Genomic DNA, 24816 nt, shown 5'->3' on the forward strand with positions numbered 1-24816 from the left:
ATTTGTATGCCTTTTATTTCTGTCTCTTGTCTAATTGCTCTAGCTAGGACTTCTAGTACTGTGTTGCATAATAGTGATGAAAGTGGGCATCCCTGTCATTTTCCAGATCTTAGAGGAAAGGCTTTTAGTTTTTTTCTCATTCAGTATGATACCAGCTGTGGGTTTGTCATATATGACTTTTATTCTATAGAGGTATGTTCCTTCTATACCCTGATTTTTGAGTATTATTATCATGAAGAGAATTGAATTTTATCAAGTACTTTTTCAGTATCAATTGAAATGATTATATGGTTTTTGTCCTTCATTCTGTTGGTATGATGTGTCACGTGTTTGATTTGTATGTATGTTGAACTATCCTTGCATCCCTGGTATAACACAACTTGGTCATGATGAAGGATCTTTTTACTTATTTATTTTATGTTTATTATTATTTGCGACAGCGCCTCATTTTGTTGCCCAGGCTTGAGTGCAGTGGTATGATCGTGGCTCATTCCAGCCTCTGCCTTTCAGTTCAAACGATTCTTGTATGTGAAGCCCCCAGGTACCTGGGACCACAGGCATGTGCCACCACAACCCTCCCTAATTTTTTGTATTTTTTGTAGAGGTGCACAGAAGTCAAGAATTGAGATTTGGGAATCTCTGCTTAGATTTCAGAGGATGTATGGAAATGCTTGCATGTCCAGGCAGAAGTTTGCTGCCAGGGCAGGGCATTCATGGAGAACTTTTGCCAGGGCAGTGTGGAAGGGAAATGTGGTATTGGTACCCCCACACAGAGTCCCCACTGGGGGGCACTGCCTAGTGGAACTGTGAGAAGAGTGGCCACTGTCCTTAAGACTCCAGAATGGTAGATCCACCAATAGCTTGCCCTGTGCGCCTGGAAAAGCCGCAGACACTCAACGCCAGCCTGTGAAAGCAGTCAGGAGGGATGCTGTACTCTCCTGGTGATACTCGATATCATTTTAATTTTTTGCAATGTTTTAAGACTTGTTTTGTGATTATAATATGGTATATCCCTGAGAATGATTTCTGTGCTGAGGAGAAAACTGTGTATTCTATAGCTAATAGATGAAATGTTCAGTAAATATCTGTCAGGTCTATTTGGTTTGTAGTGCTGATTAAGTCCATTGTTTCTTTGTTGATTTTTCTATTTGGATGATCTGTCTAATGCTGAAAATGAGGTTGAAGTCTCCAGCTATTATTGTATTGGAGTCTCTCTCTTTAGCTCTAATAATATTTGCTTTATGTTTCTGGGTGCTCCAGTGTTGGGTGCATATATATTTACAATTGTTATATCCTCTTGCTGAATTGACCCCTTTATCATTATATAATGACCTTCATTAACTCTTTTTATAGTTAAAATCTATTTTGTCTGATATAAGTATAGCTACTTGATATGGTTTGGCTGTGTCCCCACCCAAATCTCAACTTGAATTGTATCTCCCAGAATTCTCATGTTGTGGGAGGGAGCCAGGGAGAAGGTAATTGAATCATGAGGGCTGGTCTCTGCTGTGCTAGTCTCATAATAGTGAATAAGTCTCACAAGATCTGATGGGTTTATCAGGAGTTTCCGCTTTTGCTTCTTCCTTATTTTCTCTTGCCGCCATCATGTAAGAAGTGCCTTTTGCATCGTGCCATGATTCTGAAGCCTCCCCAGCCATGTGGAGCTGTAAGTCCAATAAACCTCTTTTTCTTCTCAGTCTCAGGTATGTCTTTATCGGCAGCATGAAAACCAACTAATACAGTAAATCAGTACCAGTAGAGTGGGGTGTTACTGAAAAGATACCTGAAAATGTGGAAGCATCTTTGGAACTGGGTAACAGGCAGAAGTTGGAAGAGTTTGGAGGGCTCAGAAGAAGACAGGAAAATGTGGGAAAGTTTGGAACCTCCTAGAGAGTTGTTGAATGGCTTTGACAAAAATGCTGATACTGTTATGAATATGAACAATAAGGTCTAGGCTGAGGTGGTAACAGATGGAGATGAGGAACTTGTTGGGAACTGAAGCAAAGGTAACTCTTGTTATGTTTTAGCAAAGAGACTGGTGGCATTTTGCCCTGCCTTAGAGATTTGTGGAACTTTGAACTTAAATGATTTAGGGTATCTGGTGGAAAAAATTTCTAAGCAGCAAAGCATTCAAGAGGTGACTTGGGTGCCGTTAAAGGCATTCAGTTTTATAAGGAAAGCAGAGCATAAAAGTTTGGAAAATTTGTAGCCTGACTATACAATAGAAAAGAAAAACTCATTTTTTAGGGAGAAAGTCAAACTGGCTGCAGAAATTTGCATAAGTAGCAAGGAGCCTAATGTTAATCCCCAAGACAATGGGGAAAATGTTTCCAGACCATGTCAGACACCTTCACAGCAGCTCTTCCCATCACAGGCCTGGAGACCCAGGAGGAAAAAGGGGTTTTGTGGGCCAGACCCGAGATCCTCATGCTGTGTGAAGCCTAGGGACTTGGTGCCCTGTGTCCCAGCTGCTCCAGTCATGGCTGAAAGGGGCCAGTGTACAGTTCAGGTCGTGACTTCCGGAGATGGAAGCCCCAAACCTTGGCAGCTTCCACATGGTGTTGAGACTGCAGGTACACAGAAGTCAAGAACTGAGGCTTGGGAACCCCTGCCTAGATTTCAGAAGATGTATGGAAACACTTGGATGCCCATGCAATAGTTTGCTGCAGGGATGAGGCCCTCATGGAGAACCTCTGCTAGGGCAGTACAGAAGGGAAATGTGGGGTTGGAACCCCCACACAGAATCCCTACTGGGGCACTGCCTACAGGAGCTGTGAGAAGAGGGTCGCCATCCTCTAGACTCCAGAATGGTAGATCCACTGACAGCTTGCACTGTGCACCTGGAAAAGCTGCAGACACTCAACACCAGCCTATGAAAGCAGTCAGGAGGGAGGCTGTACTCTGCAAAGCCACAAGGGCAGAGTTGCCCAAGATCATGTGTTCCCACCTTTTGCATCAACGTGACCTGGATGTGAGATCTGGAGTCAAAGGAGATAATTTTGGAGCTTCAAAATTTGCCCCATGGGATTTTAGACTTGTAAGGGCCCTGTAACCCCTTTGTTTTGGCCAATTTCTCCCGTTTTGAATGTCTGTATTTACCCAATACCTGTACCCCATTGTATCTAGGAAGTAACTAGCTTGCTTTTGATTTTACAGGCTCATAGGTGGATGGGACTTGCCTTGTCTCAGATGAGATTTTGGACTGTGAACTTTTGGGTTAATGTTGAAATGAGTTAAGACTTTGGGGGAGTATTGGGAAGGCATGATTGGTTTTGAAATGTGAGGACATGAGATTTGGAGGGGCAAGGGACAGAATGATATGGTTTGGGTGTGTTCCCATCCAAATCTCAACTTGATTATATCTCCCAGAATTCCCAAGGGTTGTGGGAGGAGCTCAGGGGGAGGTAATTGAGTCATGAAGGCTGGTCTTTCCCATGCTATTCTTGTGATAGTAAGTCTTATGAGATCTGATGGGTTTATCAGGGGTTTCCGCTTTTGCTTCTTCCTCATTTTCTGTTGCCGCCACCATGTAAGAAGTGCCTTTCACCTCCTGCCATGATTCTGAGGCCTCCCCAGCCATGTGGAACTGTAAGTCCAATTAAATCTCTTTTTTTCCCCCCATTCTTGGGTATGTCTTCAGCAGCAGCATGAAAATGAACAAATACACTACTCCTGCTAATTTTTAGTTTCTATTAGCATGGAATATCTTTTTCCATTCCCTTGTTTTCAGCCTGTTTGTATCTTTGTAGGTAAAGTTTGTTTCTTGTAGGCAATAGATCATGGATTTTTAAAAAAATTCATTAAACCACTCTGTGTCTTTTGATTAGAAAGTTTAGTTCATTTACATTCCATGCCATTATTGTTAAGTAAGGACTTACTCCTCCCACTTTGTTAGTTGTTTTCTGATTCATTTGTGATCTTCTCTTCCTTCTTTCCTTCCTGTCTTCCTCTTAGTGAAGTTGATTTTCTCTAGTGGTATTTTTTAATTAATTTCTTTTTATTTCTTGTGTATCTGTTATTATTTTTTAATTTGGGGTTACATTGAGGCTTATAAATATTTTATAACCTATTAGTTTAAACTGATAACACTGATTGCATAAACAAGCAAACTCATAAACCAGCAAAGAGAGAAGTGATAAAAACTGTACACTTTCACTGTCCTCCTGCTTTTAAACTTTTTGTTGTTTGTATTTATATCTTACTGTACTGTCTATGTCTTGAAATGTTGTATTTTTAAAATTGGTTCATGTTTTAGTCTTTCTATGGAAGATATAAGTAATTTACACACCACAATTACAAAGTTACAATATTCTGTCTTTTTTGTGTGTATTTACTATTACCAATGAGTTTTATACCTTCAGATGATTGCTTATTGCTTATTAATGTCCTTTCAGTTTAAAGAACTCTCTTTTGCATTTCTGTAGGCAGGTCTATTGTTGTTGAAATCCTTCAGCTTTTGTTTTTTATTTTATTTTTCCTTCTTGTTTGAAGTTTATTTTTGCTGGATATACTATTCTATAATAAAAAGGTTCTTCCTTTAGCAGTTTAAATGTGTCATTCTGGCTGGACTTAGTGGCTCATGCCTATAATCCCAGCACTTTGGGAAGCCAAGATAGGAGCATTGCTTGAGCCCAGGAGTTCAAGACCAACCTGGACAACATTAGGGAGATACAGTCTCTACAAAAATAAAAATCAAAAATTACCTGGGTGTGGTGGCATGTGCCTGTGGTTCCAGTTATGCTGGAGTTTGAGACAAGAGGATCACTTGAGCCTAGGAGGTTGAGGCAGTAATGAGCTGTGATTGTGACAGTGAACTTCAGCCTGGGCAACTGAGATCCCTTTCTCAAAAAAAAAAAAAAGTAACAATAAATAAGTAAATAAACATGTCATACCACTCTCCTAGCCTGTGAAGTCTGCTGCCAGACATATTGGAGCATCTTTGTATACTATTTGTTTCTTTTCTCTTGCTGCTTTTAGTATCCTTTCTTTATCCTTTATCTTTGAGGGTTTGATTGTTAAATGCCTTGAGGTATTTTTCTTTGGGTTAAATCTGTTTGGTATTGTATGACTTTCTTGTACTTGAATATTGGTATCTTACTCTAGTTTGGAAAGTTTTTTGTTATCTTTTTGAATAAACTATGCTCCTATCTCTCTCTCTACCTCCTCTTTAAGGTCAATAACTCTTAGATTTGCTGTTTTGAGGCTATTTTCCAGATCTTTTAGGTGAGTTTAATTGTTTTTGTTCTTTTTCCTTTTGTCTCCTCTGTGTATTTTTAATTCTTTCTTCTGCTTGATCAGTTCTGCTGGTAAGAGACTCTGATGCATTCTTCAGTATGTCAGTTGCATTTTCAGCTCCAGAATTTTTTTTTTTTTTTTTTTTTTTTAGTTATTTTACTTTTTGTTAAATTTATCTGATAGGATTCTGAATTTCTTTTCTGTGTTGTCTTGAATTTCTTTGAGTTTCCTCAAAATAGCTTTTTTTTTTTTTTTTTTTTTTTGAGACAAGGTTTCACTCTCATCTCTCAGGTTGAAGTGCAATGGTGCAATCTTGGTTTACTGCAACTTCTACCTCCCAGGCTCAAGTGATCCTCCAGGCACATGCCAGTGCACCCAGCTAATTTTTATATTTTTTATACAGATGAGGTTTTGCCATGTTGCCCAGGCTGGTTTCGAATTTTTTTTTTTTTTTTTTGAGACGTGGTTTCACTTTTGTTACCCAGGCTGGAGCGCAATGGTACGATCTTGGCTCACCGCAACCTCTGCCTCCTGAGTTCAAGCAATTCTGCCTCAGCCTCCCAAGTAGCTGGGACTACAGGTGTGCGCCACCATGCCCAGCTAATTTTTGTATTTTTAGTAGAGACGAGGTTCCACCATGTTGACCAGGATGGTCTCGATCTCTTAACCTCGTGATCCACCCGCCTCGGCCTCCCAAAGTGCTGGGATTACAGACGTGAGCCACTATGCCGGCCTGGTTTCGAACTTCTTAGCTCAAGTGATCCACCTGCCTCTTGGTCTCCCAAAGTACTGAGATTATAGGCATGAGCCACTGTGCCTGGCCAAAAATAGCTATTTTGAATTTTCTGTCTGTAAGGTTGTATATTTCTGTCTCTCCGGAATTGGTCACTGGTATCTTATTAGTTCGTTTGATGAGATCATGTTTTGTTCGATGGTCCTGATGCTTGTGGATCTCATTAGTGTTTGTGCATTGAATGGTTAGATGTGTATTGTAGACTTCACAGTCTGGGCTTCTTTGTATCTGTCATTGGGAAGGCTTTCCAAGCATTTTAGGGGAATCGGGTGTTGTGCTCTAAGTCTTTTGTCACTGTAGCTGTGTCTGCATTGGGGGTACCCTAAGCCTAGTAATGTCGTGGCTCCAGCAGACTTGTAGAGGTTACCGCCTTGGTGGTCTTGGGTCAGATCTGCGAGAATTCTCTGGATTACCAGGCAGAGACTCTTGTTCTTTTCCCTAACTTTCTCCCAAACAAGTGGAGTCTCTGTGCTGAGCTGCTTGGAGCTAGGAGTGGTGACACAGCACCTCTGTGGCCATTAATACTGGGACTGGGTTGGGACAGGCCTGAAGCCTGCCCAGCACTCAATTTTGCCCAAGGTCCACATGGCAACCACTTGCCTGTCTACCACCTATGTTTACACAAAGCCCAAGGGCACTACAATCAGTAGGTGGCAAACCCAGCCAGGCTTATGTCCTTCCTTTCAGGGCAGCAGGTTACCCCTGGCTCTGGGCAGATCTGGAGATGCTGTCTGGCAGCCTGGGCCTGACGTCAAGAACCTTAGGAATCTACCTGTTGCTCTATTGTATGGTAGCCGAGCTGGCACCAAGGCAAAAGACAAACTCCTTCCCACTCTTCTCTCCCCTTTCCTCAAGCAGAGGAATCTCTCCTGTGGCCACTGCTGCTCAAGGCCTGCAGCAAGTACTACATGGCTGTTGCTGATATTCACTCAAGTCCAAGGGCTCTTTGCTCAGCTTGTGGTCAATACTGATAGGCCTGGGTATCTCCCTTCAGGGCAGTGGGCTTTCCTCTGACCCAGGGTGGGTCCAGAAATACCATCCAGGAGGCAGGGCCTAGAATGAGAGACCTTAAGAGCACACTTGGTGCTCTACCCCACTGTGGTTGAGCTGGTCCCCTGGTCCCCTTTACTCTTCCCTATCTTTTCCTCAAGCAGAAGGAGTCTCTCCCTGTAGCTACCACAGCTGGGAATATATTGGGTCACTCTTGAGGCCAGCGTGGCTCTGAGTTTCACCCAAGGCCCACAATGAGTGCTGCCTGGATACCACTGTTGATTATACAGAGCCCCGGGCCTCTTTGGTCAGCAGGTGATGAATGCTGCCAGGGCTAGGTCCTTCCCTTCAACTGTGCCGGTTCCATTTTGGTCCAAGGTGTGTCTGCAAATGTCATCCAGAAGCTAGGGCCTAGAATGGGGGCCTCAGGATTCTGGTCCCTTGCTCTACTCTGGCTAAGCTAGTATCCGAGTTGCAAGACAAGGTCCTTTTTACTCCTCTCTCTTCCTGGGCTATGAGCAACACTGCCTGACTTTGCAGTAGGGGTAGCACAAGCACTCCCTGGCCACCCCAGCTGGTATCTCAGTAGGTCAGGTGCACCCAAAGTCTACTGGCCTACTGGAGTGGCAGTAACAGACAACATAAGGTAGGCGTTGCATTGTATTTGAGAAGATGTGGAGAGGACTGTGAACCTATTTTTGTGCAACACTGAAAAACGTATATGCAGCCTTTCAGTTAATTGACATGAGTCTTTGAAGAGTAGACTCACATTCTGAGTCTGGGTGAATATTCTGTCATTCGATACCCTTACTTAGCAAGCTGAAGTCTTGAAAAATATGATTCCTGAATTTTCTTGATTTCTAGAGTAATACAGTGTGTTCTTCAGAAAAGATTGGTGTCTTGAAAGGTGTTACTTTCAGAAACTAATCTTTTTCCTTTTTAAAAAATAGGATTAAAAGAGTAAAATTAATATCTAACAAAGGGACTGAAACTGAAAACGACCCAAGTTGTGTACCTCCTATCATTAAGAAGAGACAATGTCGACCAGAGGTTAGAATGTGGCAAACAAGAGAGAAAGCAAAGTTTTCAGATGGCGAAAAGTGCCGGAGGGTAAGATTTAGATGGATTTAACAAAACTTTTTCCCCCCTTGTAACGTTTTCCTATTAAGACTCTGTTAGAGATATAAAATAGATACTAATAGGTTTGTAAATTTGTCCTAACAAGTAAGTAAAACCACGGGATATACAAGAAAATATCACATGAAAACTGGAGCTTAGTCTTAAAATTTCTGTTACTAGACTTACTAGTTTTGTGAGTTACGCCTTAGCAGTAGGCTGTTAGATTTAATAAACAGAGTAGTGAAGAGGGTGCGTGTCATATTCCAGAGAAGCAGTGATAGTATAGTAAGGGTTTGGGAAACTATTCTGTGGGTTTATGTAGAGATGATCTGCTCTATATCTATAACTATACACTTTTACTTTATAGTCTTAAACTGTTTTATTTGTTAGATTGTGGCAGTTAGTCTAATATTTATTGAGCCATTACTATAGCCAGACATTGTTTTAAGTATGTTACATATACTAACTTATCTCTTTTTTTTTTTTCAACAAACCTGTGAAATAGATGCTTTTATTATTTTTCAGATGAGGAAACTCAGATCCAGACAGATTTAGTCAATTACTTAAGGTTATGTATCTAGTAAGTAGAAGAGCTGCGATTCAGGCTTAGAGTTTGACTTGACTCTTGGTTTTTGAATACTACATAACAGCACCTCATCATTTAGGATATTTAGTTTCAAGTTAATATTTTTCTTAATTGAGATTAATATATGGATTTGTTCAGTTTTGGGTTTACTTTTACTGCTTGGTAATTTTCCTATTTTTTTTTGTTATCACACATGTAGCTTACTAGAATATTTTGGGTTGTCCCTGTGAAGGTATTGTTGTTCTCTTTGTAGGAGACTTTTAGGCATTTGGGTAATGGGGTATCTGATGACCTGTCAAGTGAGGAAGATGGTGAAGCACGGACACAGATGATATTATTGCGTAGGAGTGTGGAAGGGGCCTCAAGTGACAATGGTTGTGAAGTTAAGAATAGAAAATCAATACTTTCAAAGCACCTAAACTCTCAGGTAATTTCTGTTTTAGTTTATGAAATTATAGGACTAAATCACTGAATTTAGTAACAAAGCATTTAACATAGTTTCCTATTGCTTGTTGGTTTGATTTTTGGCAGGTAAAGAAAACCACTACAAGGTGGTGTCATATTGTGCGGGATTCAGATAGTCTAGCAGAATCAGAATTTGAATCAGCAGCCTTCAGCCAGGTAAAGTGTCCCTTTGAGAAATCAAGGTATATTTTTGAGTGTAATAACTGTATCCATTCCTTTTTTTATTAGATGGTCTAAAGTAGCATTTACATTAATACTTGCCTGCCCTCCTTTGCCTCTAATTATCCATGGCCTTATCTAGCAGCTTTTAATGACTACACACCTAGAAAGAGAAATAATTTTTTTCCACATTGACTAAGCTTAAGAGTATCACAGATGGGCTGGGCATGGTAGTCATGCCTGTAATCACAGCACTTTGAGAGGTTGAGGTGGGTGGCTCACTTGAGTCCAGGAGTTCAGGACCAGCCAGGGACACAAAATGAGACCCCATCTTTACAAAAAAAAAAAAAAAATAGCTGAGTGTAATGGCCTGAAGCTGTAGTGCCAGCTACTCAGGAGACTGAGGCAGGAAGATCATGTGAGCCCAAGATCACATAGCCCAAGTCCAAGAGGTTGCAGTGGGCTATGATCGTGCCTCTGCACACCAGCCTGGGTGACAGGGTGTGACCCAGTATCAAAAAAGAAAAAAGCATTATTGTTATGCAAAGCCCTGTGAACAAATGAATTTGTGGTGATTGACTTATGAAGGCTTTCAAGCCATTGCTATAGATAACTTGTTTTATTTCACAGTTATTTTTAAAGATGAATAACATTTTTTGCTTTTTGTTTTCCTTTAAAGTGCTCTAGATCTGGTGCGAGTGGTGGCTCTCGAAGCCTCAACATGTCAAGAAGAGACTCAGAAAGCACCCGCCATGACTCGGAGACTGAAGATATGTTATGGGACGACCTGTTACATGGCCCAGAGTGCCGGTCATCTGTCACCAGTGACAGTGAGGGGGCCCATATGAATACCCTTCACTCAGGGACCAAACGTGACCCCAAAGAGGATGTTTTTCAGCAGGTCTGTGCAGGCAAGATAAGAATAGCTAGTATTTATTGTGTTCTTACTGTGTATCGGGCACTGTGTTATCTTATTTAACTTTACAATAATCCTTTAGGGTAGATACTATTATTATTCTCAGTTTAGAGGTGAGGAGATTGTGCAGAGCCTGTAAGTGAAGATGTTGGAACTAGAACTCGGGGAGAAATAATCTAGAGTTGCCATAACCTAAATTTTTCTTTACATTACTTTTTCATATTATTTTTCTTAGAATGGTCCTTAATGTTTGTTTATATTTTGTATGAGTAGACTTTGCATATAGAAAATATAATAGACCCTATATTTTCATGAACATCACAGTATTACATATGAATTACTAGAAATTGGCATTGTTTGCTTTTTCAATAATACGTAAATAATGCTTTTAATTTCAGGTTTTATATTAATATCATAAAATCAGATAGCCATTAGAAGGTATTTCAGTCTTCCAGCCAAGGTAGAGATTCATTCTACATCTGTGTAAATTTTTACCATCCGTCATTTAGTGATAATAGTTCCTACTTCTTAGGAATAGTGTGAAATAGCTAATGAGATAATATAAAGTACATAGCATAATACCTGATAAGAGTAAATATCCAATAAATGTAAGCATTATTCTGAATATCTCCATCAGATGATCAGTTGGCCTCTTCTTAAATACTTCTGGAGCTGGAGTGCTTGTTATTTAATGATACAGCTTATTCCACTTCTAGATGGATTGAATGATGAAGAAATAGTTCTCATATCAACCTTTCAGTTGCTTAGTGTCAATGATTGTTACGCTTCTTAGGTTTTTGTTCTTTAGGCTAAATATTTCCACGTTGGCTTGCAAATAGTGGATGATGTATATACATTTGTTTATCGAATTCTCTTGATTCAAAGATACCATTGATTTAGGTTATACATTTTCATTTAAAAAATCTACTTCATTAAATGTTTATAATTTTTAAAAAATGAACCAGAAACAATGTAAATTTTCTCATTAAAGTTTTGTTTGTTTGTTTTTTGAGACAGAGCTCACTCTGTTGCCAGGCTGGCGTACAGTGGTACAATCATGACTCACTGCAGCCTTAACCTCCCCGGCTCAAGCGATCCTTCCACCTCTGCCTCTTGATTAGCCACCATGCTCGGCTAATTTTTAAATTTTCTGTAGAGACAAGGTTGCACTGTGTTGCTTAGGCTGGTCTTGAACTCCTGGGTTCAAACAATCCTCCCAATTCAGCCTGCCAAGGTATTGGGATTATGGGGGTGAGCCACCATGCCTGGCTCTCATTAAAATTTTTTGCTCCTTTTTCTGATTTTGCAGTGAGTGTAAATACTTTTTACATTCAGTTTGAAGAGTCATCTAAATTACATTAGCTTTCAGTAGTTATGCATAGCATCATGATAGTCTTGATCTTCTTAGCACACCCCTCCTTTGAGATTTGCAGCATAATTTTAAGACATATATAAGAATAATTGAGTGTGGTAAACTTACTGTGTCAAATTCAATAAATCATTTTCCAATCCTGTTCACCTAGCCTGTTCTTCTTTTATTTCCTGTATTTTTCTTTTCTTTTCTTTTTTTTTGAGACAGAGTCTCGCTCTGTCGCCAGGTGCCAGTCTGGAGTGCAGTGGCGCGATCTCAGCTAACTGCAACCTCGGCCTCCCAGGTTCAAGCAATTCTGCTTCAGTCTCCTGAGTAGCTGGGACTACAGGCACGCACCACCATTCCCAGCTAATTTTTGTATTTTTTAGTAGAGACACAGGATTTTACCATGTTGGCCAGGATGGTCTCATATCTCTTGATCTCATGATCTGCCTGCCTTAGCCTCCCAAAGTGCTGGGATTACAGGCATGAGCCACCGCGCCTGGCCTTCCTGTATAACACACTAACCACCCAAGTCAAAAAGTTTCATTCTTGACCCCATTCTTTTTTTTCTTTTCTTTGAGATGGCATCTCACTGTGTCACCCAGGCTGGAGTACAGTGGCACAATCTCAGCTCACTGCAGCCTCTGCCTCCCGGGTGCAAGCAATCCTCTTGCATCAGCCTCCCAAGTAGGTAGGATTACAAGTGCCTGCCATCACACCCGGCTAATTTTTGTATTTTTAGGAGAGATGGGGTTGCACCGTGTTTGCCACCCTGGCCTGACCTCAAATGATCTGCCTGCCTTGGCCTCCCTGGGACTCCAGGCATGAGCTGCTGTGCCTGGCCAGCCTCATTCTCCCCATTGTTAATCACTTATGTTCTCTTTTTTTTTTTTTCAGACGGAGTTTCACTCTTGTTACCCAGGCTGGAGTGCAATGGCGCGATCTCGGCTCACCGCAACCTCCGCCTCCTGGGTTCAGGCAGTTCTCCTGCCTCAGCCTCCTGAGTCGCTGGGATTACAGGCACACGCCACCATGCCCAGCTAATGTTTTGTATTTGTAGTAGAGACGGGGTTTCACCATGTTGACCAGGATGGTCTTGATCTCTTGACCTCGTGATCCACCCGCCTCGGCCTCCCAAAGTGCTGGAATTACAGGCTTGAGCCTCGCCCAGCCACTTATGTTCTCTTGATTGAGCTGTCTAAATACCTGCATCTCTCTGTTTGTGGTCACCCTGCTTGGTGCAGACCATCATCTTTTTTTTTTAATCACCCTGCCTAGGCATAGTTCACCATCTTTTCGGGTCCTAACACGTGCGCTCGTGCGGTGCAGGCCATCATCTTAACTGGATCGTTACAACAGCTTCTGTAGGCTTGCCTCTCTTTCTTTTGTTTTTCTCGCTACAGCCATAGTGATACTTCTAAAATACAAATTTGATAACGCTGCTTTTTAAAAAGTCCTTTTTTCTTCTTTCTGGATTGCTTGCTGCTTTTATTTATTCTAATACAGTCTCATCTCTGTCCATTCTCTCCCTTCCCCTCCCATGGTTAACTTCAACTCGACTAATCTCCTCCTTTTCTGATATTACCAGGCCTCATACACTTTTGGGTCCTTGTGCATACAGGTTTCTTTCCTGGGACATGATTTTCTCTAATGCCCATTCTTTTGGTTTATTCCTTTTTATTTTCAGGCAGGTCTTGGCTTGAGGGATGCTTCCTTTAGCATATATACTCCTTATAGTGCTTCTATATACTCCTAAAGCACTCTTGCCTTTCCTTACCATGCTGTATAGGGACTTCCTTCAGAAGTTTGTAAGCTCCTTGATAGCAAGGACATCTATGTCGTTCTTCATTTTATCCACAGGCATGTTACATAGTAGGTGCTTAATAAATATGAGTTGTGTAAGTCAGTGAATCAATGAATCACATCAGTGATTCAAATCAGTAAATGCTTGTTGGCGTTATGCTAAGCATTGTGGTAGAAAGAGAAAAAATATGCCAGATGGTCCTTTTCTAGAGGTTATATTTTAGTTTGGGAACAAGATAATTATATAGGAAATAAATAGAGGATACCATAAAAGCACCATATAATAAGATGCTAATTTGTCTGATGCAGACCATAAAAGTTTTTCTTTTCAGATAAGGGCAAAGTTAGTAAGGCTGTCAGAGAGGACCATGATGGTGAAATGGGACTTGAGCTAGTACTTACAGAATAAGACATGATATGGCAGAGGAGGATAGGGAGTTGTTTGTCGTTGTGACTGTCTCCACTTGAGCTTTTCTAAGACTTGCTAAATTTCTGTGTCCTGGTTAGACCAGAAACAGACTTAATAATCCTTCTTGTGATAAATAAGGCCTTTTAGTATCTCTCTTTCTTTACTTCCTGTTACTCCCAGTGTAGTCTCCTAGCTCTAGAAATACTTTCTTCCAGCCGGGCGCGGTGGCTCACACCTGTAATCCCAGCACTTTGGGAGGCTGAGGTGGGTGGATCACCTGAGGTCAGGAGTTTGAGACCAGCCTGGCCAATATGGTGAAACCCCCATCTTAAAAAAAAAAAATAAAGAAATACTTTCTTCCTTAATAGCCCATGACTACACTAAGCTTATCCTCACTTCCATACCTTTAGAGAGGGAAGCAACCTTGGAGATCATGGGCTCCTATCTCTCCTCATAACAGAAGACATTTATTCTCTCTCCAGGTAAGAGAATGGCTAAGTAAAGAAAAAAGGACCTAGTGGGCCATGGTGGCATGTGACTATGGTCCTTGCTACACAGGAGGCTGAGATGGAAGGACTGCTTGAGCCCAGGAGTTTGGGACCAGCCTGGGGAACATAGTGAGACCCTGTCTCAAAAAAAAAAAAAAGAGAAAAGAAAGGACCAGCATCATAGAGGCAATTATTGGAGTGGTGGCATATAGAGGCTGGGAATCTACATTTTTTACTATTTTGGATATTTGATAATTTTTCTAACTTTTCAAAATGGGAAAAGAAGTAATTTTGAAGTCCTTTCGAACCGTAAGATAAAGGGAAAGAAAAACTAATGGAGAAAAGAAAGCCTGGATAGAAACAGTTTTATATTTTTCTTCTCAGAACCATTTATTCTGGCTTCAGAATTCAAGTCCTGCCTCTGATCGAGTTAGTGCAATAATCTGGGAAGGGAATGAGTGCAAAAAGATGGATATGTCTGTATTGGAAATAAGTGGCATCATCATGAGCAGGGTAAGATTAAATTTGTTTTCAGATTTTTCAAAACATGATCAGGAGCTGTTTCATAAGAATCTTAGTTATTAAAACAGTATGACTGCTTTTGAAGCATGTGTATGTCATATGTAGTATATATTATTAACATATATATATAATTTTGTAGTCAGAGTCTTTACATGGTAGCATATGTATTATTTGTTATACCTGGTCTCTCTATTAATTAGTGTAATCAACTGTTCAGGTATTCTCTACAGATATTCCTTATCTCATTGAATCATAATTTTTAATAAGATTTAAAAGTCATAAATCTGTATGTTATTTGTGTTTATGCTTTTGTTTTTAATAGTCTAAATAGTATTTGATCAATACTGCTTTTTTTGTTGTTTTTTGAGACGGAGTCTTGCACTGTCACCAGGCTGGAGTATGCAGTGGTGCAATATCAGCTCACTGCAACTTCTGTCTCTTGGGTTCAAGCGATTCTCCTGCCTCAGCCTCCCGAGTAGCTAGGACTACAGGCGTGCACCACCATGCCTGGCTAATTTTTGTAATTTTAGGAGAGATGGAGTTTCACCATATTGGCCAGGCTGGTCTTGAACTCCTGACTTCGTGATTTGCCCACCTCGACCTCCCAAAGTGCTGGGATTACAGGCGTGAGCAACTGCACCTGGCCTGATAAATACTGCTTTGTAAACTCCATTTAGCTACACAATAATGATGGAAATTTTAATTCACAGGTCAATGCATATCAGCAAGGAGTAGGTTATCAGATGCTGGGAAATGTTGTCACTATTGGATTAGCGTTTTTTCCATTCTTACATCGACTTTTCCGTGAGAAGAACCTTGACCAACTGAAGTCCATTTCAGCTGAGGAGATCTTGACTCTCTTTTGTGGGGCACCACCTGTTATACCTATTATTGTTTTGTCCATAATTAATTTTTTTGAAAGATTGTGTCTTACTTGGATGTTTTTTTTCATGATGTGTGTGGCAGAGAGAACATATAAACAGGTCAGTGGAGAAATAAGTAAAATTTTTTACCTCTGTTTTTGTATAATATTCCATTGAGTTGTTTTTGGTCTCTTGATTTGGTCTCTCTTCAAGTTGATGTAGGCAATAAAGGATTGATAAGTGAACTTTTGATTTATTGTTTGTGTTACTATTTACAAATTACACATTATAATCTGAAATCCGGGCCCCATGTGTAGAGTAAGTGGCTTAGCCAGTGAGTGAACCTAGCTGACTGCTTAACCTCTGTACCTCAGTGTGCCTTTTTTGTTTTTTATCCATAGAATAAAATAATTCTCTACATGTGATAATGTTTTTGTGAAAAATGGCCAGTAAGAAATAAATTTATTGAAATTTGATAAGAATTGTAAGTGGAGGGCTTAAAATATTGGTGATATGCAGAAGTGTGACTTTTTTTTTTTTTTCGAGACAGGGTTTTGCTCTGTTGCCCAGGTTGGAGTGCAGTGGTGTGATCACGGCTCACTTCAGCTTTGACCTCTCCTGAGGACCAAGCAGTCCTCCTAGCTCAGCCTCCCCAGTAGCTGGGACTACAGGCCTGGGCCACCACAGCTGGCTAATTTTTTTTGTTTTCATAGAGGTGAGGTCTTTGTTCCCCATACTGGTCTCGAACTCCAAGGCTCAGGCGATCCTCCATCTTTGCCTTCCAAAGTGCTGGGATTACAGGGCATGAGCCACTGTGCTGAGCCCCAGAAGTGTGATTTTTGAACAGAAATTTAATTTGAGAATAAGCCAGAATCACGTATAAACATTTGAGTTTGTGAAGTAGTGGATCCACAAACTCTAGCCATTCTTGGGGGTTTCCAAAGAATACTGCTCACAAATTTTGAGTGTACTATATTGTGAAGAAGTCTTTTTCTATGTAATGTGCTTTGAAAACAAAAGGGTAATGAGCTATTAATGAAAATTTTCACTGTCCATCTTAGTGATCACTGATTAGAACTTCATTCTTTTTAACATTTTTATATTCTGGGAATATTGTTGTCAATTATATGAATACACAGACACATACATACATTTCACTGATTATTTTTTTAAACCTCTTCTAGAGATTTTTATTTGCAAAACTCTTCAGCCATATTACTTCTGCCAGGAAAGCTAGGAAATATGAAATACCTCATTTCAGACTTAAGAAGGTGGAGAATATTAAAATATGGTTATCACTGCGTTCCTATCTAAAGGTGAGTTTGATTTGATGAACAATAGAGTATATGCAAGAATATGCTCACTAAAGCTCCTGGCAGCAGTTACTCAGTAGACAGTGTAGTTCTGGGTATCAGGCAGATTATATCAGCAGCTGACAGATTTGCTGGACAGTAAGTTGGATGTCATCTTTCTGCAAAGCTGGGAGGGGTAGGTAAAGAAGAGCTTAGAACGGTAAAAGAAAATCTAAATTTCCTAGGGACAAAGTGATAATTAAATAGTACACATTGTTCTGACTTTTTGGGAAATATTCCAACTGGAAGTACGTCAATGAATCAGTCTCCCTTACTTTGGAAATGCATGGATTTCAGTACTTGATGATGTCCAAAATATGTTAAAATCCTATCTCAAAAACTTCTTATAAATGTTATTTCCACACGAATGTGGTATAATTCAGTGTTAATGATGTGAGGGCCATTGCTGTCTGCCAGTAATCTAAAACATTAACACGTGTCTCACTCCACAGAGACGGGGGCCACAACGCTCAGTTGATGTGGTTGTATCTTCAGTCTTCCTGCTGACACTTTCAATTGCTTTCATTTGTTGTGCTCAGGTAAAAGTTTCATATCTGCTTTAAGGAAAAATGAAAATTCTATTATAGGGTTCACTTTCTGTTGTAGACTAGGTCTTTAAGTGTGTATTTTTAATGCATCTACATTTTTTACTGTTTTGGATATTTGGTAATTGTTCTAACTTTTCAAAATGGGAATATAAGTAATTTTGAAGCCCTTTCAAACTGTAAGATCACTCTAACTTTAGTTGGTAATTTTTTTTTTTTTTTTTTTGAGACAGAGTCTTGCTCTGTTGCCCAGGCTAGAGTGCAGTGGTGTGATCTCGGCTCACTGCAACTTCTGCCTCCTGGGCTCAAGTAAGTCTCCTGCCTCAGCCTCCCAAGCAACTGGGATTACAGGCACCCGCCACCTTGCCTAGCTAATTTTTGTATTTTTAGTAGAGATGGAGTTTTGCCATGTTGGCCAGGCTAGTCTCAAACTCCTGACCTTGTGATTCACCCACCTTGGCCTCCCAAAGTGCTGGGACTACAGGGGTGAGCTTCCGCACTTACCATGATTGCAAAATACTGACAGCTAACTACATTATTTTTTCTGTATTTATTAATTGTCACTCCAAGGTAGACCTTTCATTTCTTTCCCTCTCATTTATTCATTCCTTTATTTATTATACTGTGGAATCATGTGTTCTCATTTTTATCCAGTGGGTTAAAATCTATTACTATAGGCTGGGCATAGTAGCTTAACACCTGTAATCCCAGCACTTTGGGAGGCTGATACGGGAGGATTGTGTGAGGCCAGGAGTTCAAGACCAACCTGGGCAACATAATGAGGACCCCTCTCTTAAAAAAAAAATTCTTACTATATTTGCTTTGATGCCTACATTGTCCAAAATTTGGCCAGTGGGAGTCCCTTGAAGCCCCCTCTTGTATCCTTTTGACGGGGTCTCCTTTTTGTAAAGCACTTCTGTGCTTTCTGCATTAAAAGAAGTTACAAGTTTATCTTATACTTTCACATTTATTGAATTTTAACATTCTGTGGTCAAAACATACTCTGAATATTTTCAGTCCTTTGAAATATGTAGAGGCTTACTTTTATCCAGCAGATATTTAGTTTTGTTAAATTTTCCATTAGCACATTGAAAAGATTTGTATTCTGTCATTGTTAAGAGTGGTGGCCTATATGTATCAAATTTTCTGTATTCTTACTGAATTTTTTGGTCTGCTTATTCTGTCAGCCATTAGTAGAGGTATGTTCAAGTCTGATTGTGGATTTGTCTGTTTCCTTTTATTTCTGTCAATTTTTGCTTTATATATCTTGAAGCTGTGTGACTGGGTACATCCAGATTTAGTATTGTTATCCATCCTTTTGGGGAATTGACTTTTATGTCCTTTATAGTGATTTCTTTTTTCTGAATTCAGGATCCAATTCAGAATTACGTATTGCATTTAATGTCTCTTTAGTCTCCTTTAATCTGGAAATATGTCAGGCTTTGTCTTTCATGACCCTATAAAATGTGTCTATTTTTAATGTTTCTTCTTAATTTGATGTTAATTTCATTGCACCATCTGTCTTTTGATTTTTACATGTTATATCTTTGTCTACCTGCTTTTATTCTTTTGTTCTCATATTTTAGGTGTGCCTCTTATTATCAGCATGTTGTTTTATGGTTGTTTGGTGTTCTTTCTTTCTCTTTCTCTCTTTTTCACTGAGACTACAAGCACATGCCACCTAGCCTGACTGATTTTTTAATTTTTTGTAGGAGCAGGGGCTGGCTTTGTTGCCCAGGCTGGCCTTGAACTCCTGGCTTCAAGGGATCCTCCTGCTTTGGCTTCAAGAGTGCTGGGATTACAGGCATGAGACACTGTGCCCAGTTGGTTGCTTGTTTTTTAAATCCATCCTCGCAGTCTCAGTATTCTGGAGTGTCTGGCCCATTTAAACTTAATGTTATTACTATAACCACAAATATATTTGGTTCTTACATTTTCTACCTGCCAATTGTCCTTTTTCACTCCTCTTGTCATCTTTTTGTTAACCAAATATTTTTAAATATTCCATTTAATCCTATTAACTTGTTATATATTCTTTTATTATTAAGTAGTAAAGATATTACAACATACATGCTTAGTTTTTTATAGTCTGATAAATGATTAATTTATCATTCTCTTGATAAAGCTAGGCCTTTAGAACAGTTTATCCCATTTACCTCTCCACCTTTTGTATTACTGTCCTTCACCTTAATTTTACGTCAATTTTAAAACTATAAGATGTAATTATTATTGTTTTGTGTAATTAATCATTTATATTTACTCACATATTTACTTTCTCCATTGCTTTTTATTATTTCCTGAATTTCTGTGTTTCTCTCTGGGATTATTTTCCTCCTAAGTAACTCCTTTAGTATTTATTTTAATACCAGTCTGATGGTGATGAATTCCCTCAGTTTTTGCTTGTTTGAAAATATATTTTATCACTTTCACTTTTGAATTATGTGTGTGTGTCTATATATATATATATATATATATATTTATTTATTTATTTATTTATTTATTTTCCTGGTTTTATATATATATATATGTGTATGTTTTGTTGTTTTTTTTTTTTTAACCAGGAATTGAATTCCAGGTTGCCAGTTACTTCCTTTCAGCATTTTTAGGATTCTATTGCTTTCTGAAATCCACATTTTATTTTGAAGTCCACTGCTAGGCTGCCATGGCAAGCCAAAGCTAATATGAGTCAAACTCAGTGGGGAAGCAGAAAACAAAGGTCTTGTAAGGCAATGGAGCTGGCTAAGAAAGAAGTCTAAATAGCCCTAGGGGAAGCCAGATGGAGAGGGCAGCTGCTGGGTGACTTCCTGTTTTTTGCAAGGTTTCTGTGAGCATTATCTGTATGTTTTTCAGTAAATTCCATCTTGTCTTGTGCTTGTTTGAGTAAATTTCTTTACATTTAAATCAACAAATTTAAGAACAAAACCTTTTACCACAAAATTTGACACGTAATAGGCACTCAGTAAATGGTAGTTGCTGCTGCCATTGTTATTTGGAGCCTAAAACAGAATAAAGAACTGATCCTTGGGATTTTCTAGTCACCCAGTTGGATGGGTCACATGTTTTAGGGAGATCACTTGACATAATGCAAAGTTATTACTTTGAATAATGGTCACCATACAGTTGTGAGTGGACACAATGTTAGTTAAAGTAGCTGCAAACGCATTTGTCTTATTTTATGTGTGGTATTTTCCTCCTTTGTTACTTCTAGACCTTTGCTAGAAGAGAAAATTTAGAAAACTTAGATAAATACATAATAATCAATAAATAGGTAATACTTTATGAATATTAAAGCTCTGCTGCTTTGAGTATTAAAATATTGGATATTTGGAAATGTTAAATTGACAGTTAAAGAGTAATTATATGATTTTAAGGTAAATGAAAAACTTAACTTTTTTTTTTAATCCTTTATAGGTTCTCCAAGGACATAAAACTTTCCTGAATGATGCCTATAACTGGGAGTTTTTGATCTGGGAAACAGCTTTACTACTTTTCTTATTGCGTCTGGCCTCATTGGGGTCTGAAACCAATAAGAAATACAGCAATGTTTCAATATTACTTACAGAACAGGTATTGATCAGTCCTGTCAATTGGGTTTAGTGGTTAGGGGTAGCATAATGCACTGCAAGGTTCCTGCAGAGGATTCAGGGTTTAATCACTGTCTAGCTATCACTTTCTAGCTACATGACCTCAAAAGTCACTTTGCTGCTCTGTAGTTGCTTATCCCTAATAAAATGGATGTAGTATCTCCATCTGCTCCCAGGATTGTGAGAATTAAGAGCTAATGGATTGAAAAGACTTTGTATACTGTAGAGAAGTTCATCGGTTTTTTTTGAGATGCAGTCTTGCTCTATCACTAGGCTGGAGTCCAGTGGCTCAGTCTTGGCTCACTGCACTCTCCACCTCCCAGGTTCAAGCCATTCTCCTGCCTCAGCCTCCCAAGTAGCTGGGATTACAGGTGGGCACCACCACACCCAGCTAATTCTTGTATTTTTAGTAGAGATGGGGTTTCACCATGTTGGCCAGGATGGTCTTGATCTCTTGAGCTCATGATCCACCCACCTCAGCCTCCCAAAGTGCTGGGATTACAGGCATGAGCCCCAACACCCAGCCTATAGAGGGACTGTTACTGGTGGTAATGGAACATGCTTTTAATCTCACATTCTATGTCAAGTATTAGATCTTCAGAGTACTTGTCATTTAGCATGTATAATAAGCTTCTTGAATTCTGTATCAGACATAGAGTGCATTATTCAGTGTTTGGAAAATACTTGGTTTTCAGTATGTGAATATATGCTGAGATTGAGAAATATCTCTTGTAAATACCGAGTCGTATAAAGTGTTTTTTAAAATTTTGTTTTTAATTTCAAGTTTATCCATAAACTTTGAATAAAAACACTTAGCATTTTTGTTTTTTTGTCTTAGAATCATAGTGAAGAATTTTTCCTACAAGGCAAAATATAAGGAATTAGTAAAGTAAAAGGAGCTATTTTCTTCCATTCATAAATGTTTAACGAGGATGTTAGATTATCTAGGGGATAGTGAGATGAATAAGATATAGGTTTTGAAGTCAAGGTGCTTACGTGCTAATTATGTTATATTGCAAGTAATATTAAAAATTTTCATTGTTTTGATATTTAAATTGCTTCATCATTTATTATTTTTTCTTCACTAAGTGGTTTTTCTTTGCCAGAGGGAGACTGATCAGGGATGGAGGCTAGAGAATGTGAAATATATTCTCTGGAGCAATAGCTACTAGAATTTCAAAATTTATTTTACTTGAAAACATAACTTCTGAAATATGCCAGATTTTATACAGTATGTGTATAATATATATGTATATGTATATATATATTTTTGTAAGAAATTTACCTTAATTTCTGTTCCTTCCTTAGATTAATTTATATCTTAAGATGGAGAAAAAGCCAAATAAGAAAGAACAGCTTACTCTAGTAAACAATGTATTAAAGCTCTCTACCAAGTTGTTGAAAGTAAGTCATAGCCTGTGATATACTTTTACTGTCATTTAAATCAGCCTCTTCTCTGAGCAAACATTAAATGTTGATGATACCTTAGGTTGGGAGGGTCCTGGAAGTAGACTCTTCCACAGTGACATCAGGGATAGGGGTCTCAGTGGTGGTTAGGACCAGAGCTGAGGTCCAGTGCTCCTGGAGGTTAAGGACAAGAATGGCTCCGCACCACCAAGTTGGCCCATCTGGTCAAAGACATGAACATCAAGTCCCTGGAGATCTGCCTTTTCTCTCCATGCATCAAGGACCAGGTTCAAGGCATTTGTTACCGTCAAGGACTACAGTAGCTATGTTGGTCTGGTTGTTAGTGCTCAAAGGAGGTAGCCAGCGCCATCCATGGGCAATAATCATGGTCAAACTCTTACCCCTTCCTGTGTGAGGAGGCTACCGGGGGAGCAAGATTGGCATGCCTACACTCACACTGCCCTTGCAAGGTGACTGACTGGTAGGCTGCATCTCTGTGCTGGTGGCCTCATCCCTGCCTCCAGAGGCATTGGTATCATTTTGCCCCTGTGCCCAAGAAGCTGCTGCTGATGGTGAGTACCCACCACTGCTGCACTTTGGGGGCTGTGCTGCCACCCTGGCCAATTTTGCCAAGGGCATCTTTGATGCCATCTCTAAGACCTAGAGCTGTTTCACCCCCAGCCTCTGGAAAGAGACAAGTTCACCAAGTCTCCCTATCAGGAATTCACTGACCATGGCCTAAAGACCCATACTAGAGTCTCCATGTAGAGGACCCAGGTTCTAGCTGTGGTCACCACATGGTGGTTTTTTTTTTTTTTTTTTTTTTTTGGAGATGGAATCTAGCTCTATCACCAGGCTGGAGACGGAATCTAGCTCTATCACCAGGCTGGAGTGCAGTGGCGCGATCTCAGCTCACTGCAAGCTCCACCTCCTGGGTCCAAGCAATTCTCTTGCCTCAGCCTCCCAAATAGCTGGGATTATAGGTGCATGCCGCCACACCCAGGTAATTTTTGTATTTTTAGTGGAGACAGAGTTTCACTGTGTTGGCCAGGCTGGTCTTGATCTCCTGACCTCGTGATCTGCCTGCCTCAGCCTCCCAAAGTGCTGAGATTACAAGCGTGAGCCACCACACCTGGCCCACGTGGCGATTTTATGCCAGAAAAGTAAAGTGAGTTAGCCTGTTTTAAATACATTGATTAATGTTTTACTTCTCAGAACCCAGTTAGAGATAGATGCTAGGCTGTGTAGATTCAAAATGCCGACCTGATGGTTTTGGGTTAATAACTACGTATGAAAAAATTTCCAATTTTGTTACCCAGGTTCTGATGATTACTGAGGTCCGTCACATTTTGTGTGTGTGTGTGTGTGTGTGTGTGTGTGTGTGTATTTTTAACCACAAATGACATTGCTCAAATTTACCTTAAAAAGCTTAGTGGAAAAGTGGGTGAAAACACATTATGGCTTTTTTTGAACGTAGCTCTTTGAATATTAAGGAAAGACAGCCTTAACCATTCATCTTTACCCAAGATAAAACACAGTAAGGAGTCATTGAATAGCTATGAGAAAACATGTATCTCATTTCAATACTTTGATGTTTTTTGTAGGAGCTAGACACACCATTTAGACTCTATGGACTGACAATGAATCCCTTAATCTACAATATCACAAGAGTAGTTATCCTTTCTGCTGTCTCAGGTGTTATAAGTGATCTCCTAGGATTTAATATAAGAGTAAGTATCCCCACCACTCTGTAGCATCTTAGTCTTAAAAATTACTGTGTACAGAAATCTGTGTTCTTCACACACACACACACACACACGTGTGTGTGTGTGTGTGTGTGTGTGTGCGTTTCTAGCATGGAAATAACTCTTGAGGTAAAGAAATAGGCATTTTGATTGGTGGTCCACAGGCTTTTCAGCTTTGGTTTTCTCATTTTATACAAGTATAACAGACAGTGCTCTTGAACAAAAAAATCAAGTTTGAATTTTGTATCAGTTTAATAGTCTGAGCTGGATAAGGGTCTTACTCTGATCCTGGGAAATGTACAGAGGTAGAATGAATGAAAACCAATACATGAAGTGCATTGTATTATTTTTGATCCTGGAAGTTTTAAATGTTTTTTCTCTGTGATGTTCTATGGTTGCTATTGCTAGACTTGATACGTTTTCTTCTTTTTTAAAGGAATCTTGGTTTATAGTCACGTAAGTGTACCTGTAAATGCCATGT

The 24816-nt window shown here is 39.5% G+C and overlaps 1 protein-coding gene across 12 annotated transcripts in view; it reads left to right on the forward strand.

The window, feature by feature from the left end:
* Positions 1-24816, forward strand: part of PHTF1 (putative homeodomain transcription factor 1) — an 86957-nt gene that overhangs the window by 36603 nt on the left and 25538 nt on the right. For 9 of the 12 annotated variants that reach the window (XR_012512529.1, XR_012512528.1, XM_074381233.1 and 6 more), the window contains 12 exons: positions 5173-5223; positions 7969-8128; positions 8977-9150; positions 9255-9344; positions 10027-10248; positions 14702-14830; positions 15550-15822; positions 16887-17018; positions 17507-17593; positions 21011-21166; positions 22492-22587; positions 24195-24320. Coding sequence is in view for 10 of the 12 variants with exons in the window: in XM_074381233.1 (XP_074237334.1) it covers positions 5173-5223; positions 7969-8128; positions 8977-9150; positions 9255-9344; positions 10027-10248; positions 14702-14830; positions 15550-15822; positions 16887-17018; positions 17507-17593; positions 21011-21166; positions 22492-22587; positions 24195-24320 (1696 nt within the window). In the remaining 2 variants the exon portion in view is untranslated. The remainder of the gene's footprint in view (positions 1-5172; positions 5224-7968; positions 8129-8976; positions 9151-9254; positions 9345-10026; positions 10249-14701; positions 14831-15549; positions 15823-16886; positions 17019-17506; positions 17594-21010; positions 21167-22491; positions 22588-24194; positions 24321-24816) is intronic. The other 3 variants (XM_039460803.2, XM_039460802.2, XM_039460805.2) reach the window with 1 other exon arrangement.

Source organism: Saimiri boliviensis, chromosome 11 (assembly GCF_048565385.1).
Source record: "Saimiri boliviensis isolate mSaiBol1 chromosome 11, mSaiBol1.pri, whole genome shotgun sequence".
Classification (NCBI taxonomy): Eukaryota; Metazoa; Chordata; class Mammalia; order Primates; family Cebidae; genus Saimiri; species Saimiri boliviensis.